The following is a 5,357-nucleotide window of genomic DNA, read 5'->3' as shown; positions in this document are numbered from 1 at the left end:
TTATCTTGCTGGGATCCTATGACCCCAGCTGACTTCCTGCCCTTTGGGCAGGGGGCTGGACTCGATGATCTCCCGAGGTCCCTTCCAGCCCTAAAGTCTATGAAATCTATGAAATCTATGAAATTAATTAGCGTGTTCCAGAAGCCTTGGCAGCAGGTGTATTCAGCATTCCTGTGCTTCAAAATGGTAGCAGGGGCGCTTTAAATGAGCTTTAGTTAAAGCGCCCCCACCACTATTTTGAAGTGTGGGACGCTAAATACACAAGATGCTGCGGACGCTTTAATTAGAGTGGCTCCCGAAAGCTGCTCTAATTAAAGTGCGTCCCCTCCCCCACTTCAGAGCAGGTGTAAAGACGCCTTTAAAGGCTTACTGAAAGTGTTGCAGCTATTTCATTAATTATATGATTTATTATACTTTTATTATCTTCTTTCTTGCTTTTTTGATCACTCCTTGTTCTTCTGCTTTGTTAGCTTATTCTTGACTTTTTTCGTTTTTGGTTTGACTGACCATCTTTTATTTGACTAATCTCTTGAACCTGGATGTTTAATTGATTGGAATAACACATTCAAAAGCACCCAAGTCACTCTAGAATCTAACTTCCATTTTCAAACATAATTGAGGCATTTAAGAGCCTGAATCCCATCTAAATTGAAAGAAAATCAAAATTCTTGAATTCGGAAGTCCAAGTCATTGACTTTCAGTAAGACTTAGGCTCTTATTTGCTTATAGAAATTAAGCTCCTAAGTTACTTCAGCTCTTTAGACAATGTCTCCCTTGAGTTTCTTTTCATTTCCTACATGCTTCCTTTTTATTAGGGGGTAGGCATGTCTTCTGGAAAGCTGTCTTTACCTTGCTTGAATCATCTTCACCCTCAGATAAGGGTTTTCATTTTCTTCTTTTGTCTTTAGAGTGTTTCTGACCATCTTTCTGCTTGTATATAAATCACAACTTATTAAAAGTATACTGTTATGCTTCAGTATCACTGTACTAGTTTTGCTTCGTTGTGACCCAGGAGGTTGAATTTCATTACACCGTGAATGAGTAGTCCTACTAACCTGGTAAAACAGCTTTGTTGTGTTACTGAAGCTAACATGACAAGAGCCTGTTCTCCCGCATGCCCCATCGTGCTCTGTTCCAAGAACAAACCGACTTATGATGTTGAGAAATTGAAACTCTAGACTTTGTTTCAATGTGGCATTTGACCTGTTGATGCCTGACTAGCTGCAATCATTCATTATTACTGTTTTATTAGACTAAGTTGCCCTTTTGACCGCCCTCAAAATTATGAGCTCAATAATAACCTTTCTATGATTTGGAAACTGCTAGAAGCTTCTAATATGAGCGTATTCTAAGTATATACTTGGGATTTGTATCCTTGCAGATGCTACAATGGGGGTCCTCTCCACTCAGACATCTGAACTACACTACTTCTGTTTTAGCCATTACTCAATCCTCTATAATTTAGTCCAGGGGTAGGCAACGTTTTTTGGCCGGAGCGCTGAAAAAACCATGTCTACCTTGGAAGGTGCCAGAGTGCTGATATGCTGGAGCCCAGAGCAGCTGTTTGCAGCTGGCCCATGCAGGCCAGTCTGCTTGCACCCAGGCTTGCAGCCTCCCAGCTGCCTGCTGGGAGCAGCCTGGGCTCCAGGGCTGGCAGCAGCTGCTTGGAGCCTGGGCTGGCGGTGGTGTGCCGAGCAAAATGGCCTTGCATGCCATGCTTGGCATGTGTGCTGGCAGTTGCTGACCCCAGTCTGTTCTTCTTGAGCAGTTTAAGATCAGGTATTGCAGCATTTCATTGATCTGTATTACTCTACTGTGTTTCAGTAAACCCGTTATAACAAAGTCCTCTCCCATTATGAGGCTTTATGATCTTAGTTTAAGTAATCCCCATCCAAGCTTTGTCAACTCCCATGTCCTTGACGCTACAATCTGCTTCCACTTCAGTTAATTTAGAGCCCATTTGTTCTTGCAAAGCCTGAATTTTTCCTCAGAGCCAAATAAACTGAAACTCCTGCTAAAACCACCTCTGCACCCTTCGTGTCCCCTTCCTCACTAACCCTGTAGGTGGATGTTTCAGAAAAAGCTCTATACAAGCTTTAAGAATTCCCAAGAATTTAGGTCATTTCCTAAGTAATCTCAATTATTGGGAAAAGTGCTTTTTATATATATTAGGCCCCTTGCAGGTGTTAAAATAATGGTCTGTCATTGGGATCGGAGGAGTTTTATGCCCCCATCCCCAAAATTGTATATCCTGCCATACCACGTGTGCAGTGGCAAGATGCATGATGTTTGAAATGGGGCATAAAACTCCTGAGCCCCCAGTTGTGTAGCTGCCAGGGCCTGGAGTTATTTCCTTTCCAATCCAGGAAATCAGCCCCGGGGCAGCTTTTTCCTGACATAGACCCTGGGGCTGTCCTAAGCCTGATCCCAGTGCTCAGCTGAGAGTCAGGATCAGGAACTGGCAGTCATGTGTCTGGCACATGCCGCAAGTTCAATTTAAGGTGCAGTACAAACCAGCCAAAAAATGTCCATGTTACATCACTTTATGTTACTTTATGTTACATCAAGGATTCCCAAGCTGTGGTATGCATACCTCTGGGGGTACACACGTCATCTCTGGGAGGTATGTGGGAGAAATTGTGTAATGGTGGATTTAATTTTCATTATACTAATAATTGATTCATAGATGTTAGGGGTTGGAAGGGACCTCTCAAAATCATCAGGTCCAGCCCCCCTGAGCTTGGGCAGGAAAGACTGCTGGGGTCAGGTGACCCCAGCAAGGTGAGCGACATTGCTGGGCATTTAAAGGGTTAAAATATAAAAATCTATGCTGGCAGGGGTATGTGGGCAACTGGTAAATCTGGATGGAGGTACGCAATAAGAAAAAATTTGGGAACCTCTGTGTTACATTATGTCACACGTGAAACAGTTTTGAGGCTGGTTTGTCATTTCATTGCACCATAAATTGGCTGAACACGTGGCATGTCACGATTTATGGAGAGCTTAACATATTGATTGACATAAATGTAGCTTCTGCCAGGGCTCTTCAACATGGGCTCAAGCTGCAAAATCTGCCTCTGGATTTCAAATGCTCCAGCATTTACATTTTTATTTAATTTGGTCCACTGTGAAGAAATAAACCACCGACTTGGCTAGATTTCTGATATTGCTATAATTCAGGGGTGTTCAGATCTGTGGGTTTTGCTGGTTTGGTTTAGTCCTAACAGCAGGAGTACGTTGCAGGGGCATGTTCTTCCCCTGAGACGTGTGCAGATCTTTCTGTACCAGTGAAAACATTACTGTTTGTAAAACCCTGTGAACTCTGTTGGAATGGAAAGTGTCCTGTGTAATGTCCGCTGCTGTTGTGCTCTGTGTCTCTCACTATTTCTTTCTTCCTTTTCAAAAGATTTAACTCATCTCAACAAGACTGAGGTCCCTATTCAATCTCCACAGCCTGCTTCTGATGTTCTTGAAAGGCAGAAGAGATCAGCCCAGAACAGTGGTCCCATGAGAGACTGGTCTTCCTCCGTAAGAGACCCATGTGACCCGAACCCTTGCCAAAACGATGGAGTCTGTGTGAACGTGAAAGGGAAAGCAAGCTGCAGGTACCATCAAACCCTTTCATGCCAGCCCTAGGTTTGCCCTGCACCAGCTGATACAGATAATCAGTAGGAGAATATAATTTTCAGGTCGTTGCTACAAACATCAATTAATGTTTGTAGCAATTACTACTACTAATGTAATCAATCTCTGTAGCGATCAAAACTCCTCCACATTTCCAGGAACAGTAGAAAGAGCGTGACACTTCCCTGCAGGACTAGCTCTCACTAGCAGTCATCTGGGGAAACCCAGGCACTGTTTCCTGTGCATGTTCCCAGGAGACATGAATCAGACCATAGAAGGCAAGGGTGGTGTGGGACCGTGGCTCACACCCTTTTAGTAGGAGCTGTTTGGGAACATGGGAAAAGTTTGAAAACTCCTTGAACTCCCTACAGCCTCCACTCCTCAGCTCTGGGACCCCTTTGTCCCCTACTTGAGGCTGGGCCTAAACTGGACATTTTATCACAAACAAAATAGTCCAGTCCACAATGGACAGGTGTCTTCATTCTTTTGGGAGTTCTGAATATATATGTAAGATCTTGAATTGCCCACAGGAAAAAATGCACACCATGAATTTGCATTTCTTGCCTTATTGTCTCAGGTGTCCTTCTGGCCAAGCCTTCTTCTATACAGGTGAGAGATGCCAGACAGCACAGGTCCATGGGAATATCGTTGGAATGATGATTGGTGGAGCTTCTGGGACTATAGTGCTAACAATTGTCATCATCTCCATGATTACTAGAAAGTAGAAGCTGCAGTTGAATAACTGTAAGCCTGGCGCTCTTCCAGAGCTGAAAACATTTTGGTCTGGTGAACGAAATGACAGAAATAAAGTCTGTAAAAGCCATTCAGCATGGTGATGCAGAAATCCACTATCAAGATCCTTTGCTCCCCAGAGCATGTCATATAAAGAGCAGCCCCTCTGAATGGCTGTTTTAATAAAGATTTTTAGCATGAGAACAACCTGGAGAACCCTTTTTCTATTTACTTTTCCCACCTTGTTCCTTCATTTTAAGTCCTTGTATTGGGCTGTGACTGGTGGAACATGTGTCATGCTCAAACTCAGATGATGTCACAGGAGAAATGCCCTTATGGAAAAGTCCTATAGAACATGTTAAGAACAAATCCATTAAATATAATCGAGTTCTATAGAAATCACTCAAAAACTTTGTTGGCCCTGACCCTCAGTGGTTTAAATTGGTGTAGCTCCATTGATTTCCACAGACCTCTATTCATTTAATTGAATAGAGAGAGTCTTTTAAATATAATTTAGGGAGAGCTTCTTCCTATATATTGTTGCAGTCTCCTATAAGATTCTATAGCAGGGTTATAATTTTATATCAAACCAGATTATCATTTTATAGCAGTTGCCAAACATTTGAGTGTCAACCTCCTTTCCAGGTGTCACCCAATGCCCACTGAAGGCAATGGAAGATATCTCCATGATGTCTGGGGGTACTGGTGGGAAGACCACAGGGATAAAATGTTACTGGAGTGACAACAGGGACACAGGCCATTCCCAGTGTGCCAGCACTTTCTGTCTGTTTTATCCTCAAGGGTTCAAATGATTTCCCCCAGCACAGATGGGCAGGGTGGCTGTACCCCATTCCTGTGGAGCTGTGCCGTGCCCCCGCCACGGCAGCCCGAGCCCATGGAGCCCCAGGGCAGCCCCACTTCCAACCAAGCCCCTGCCTTCCCAAAGACCCGGACAGGCCAATCTGCCCACAGTACCTCCCCCCAAGCATGCTTCTCACCAA

General features: G+C 43.8%; 1 protein-coding gene across 1 annotated transcript in view; it reads left to right on the top strand.

The window, feature by feature from the left end:
- Positions 1-4,554, top strand: part of MEP1A (meprin A subunit alpha) — a 22,549-nt gene extending 17,995 nt beyond the window's left edge. Inside the window, exons 13-14 of the mRNA XM_019537112.1 lie at positions 3,407-3,605; positions 4,202-4,554. Of these exons, the coding sequence (XP_019392657.1) occupies positions 3,407-3,605; positions 4,202-4,349 (347 nt within the window). The 3' untranslated portion in view covers positions 4,350-4,554. The remainder of the gene's footprint in view (positions 1-3,406; positions 3,606-4,201) is intronic.
- Positions 4,555-5,357: the final 803 nt, after the last annotated feature.

Source organism: Crocodylus porosus, unplaced genomic scaffold (genome assembly GCF_001723895.1).
Source record: "Crocodylus porosus isolate Cpor-Errol unplaced genomic scaffold, CroPor_comp1, whole genome shotgun sequence".
Classification (NCBI taxonomy): Eukaryota; Metazoa; Chordata; order Crocodylia; family Crocodylidae; genus Crocodylus; species Crocodylus porosus.
The sequence above is the reverse complement of the archived record's forward strand: the minus strand, read 5'-3'. Positions and strand labels throughout refer to the sequence as shown.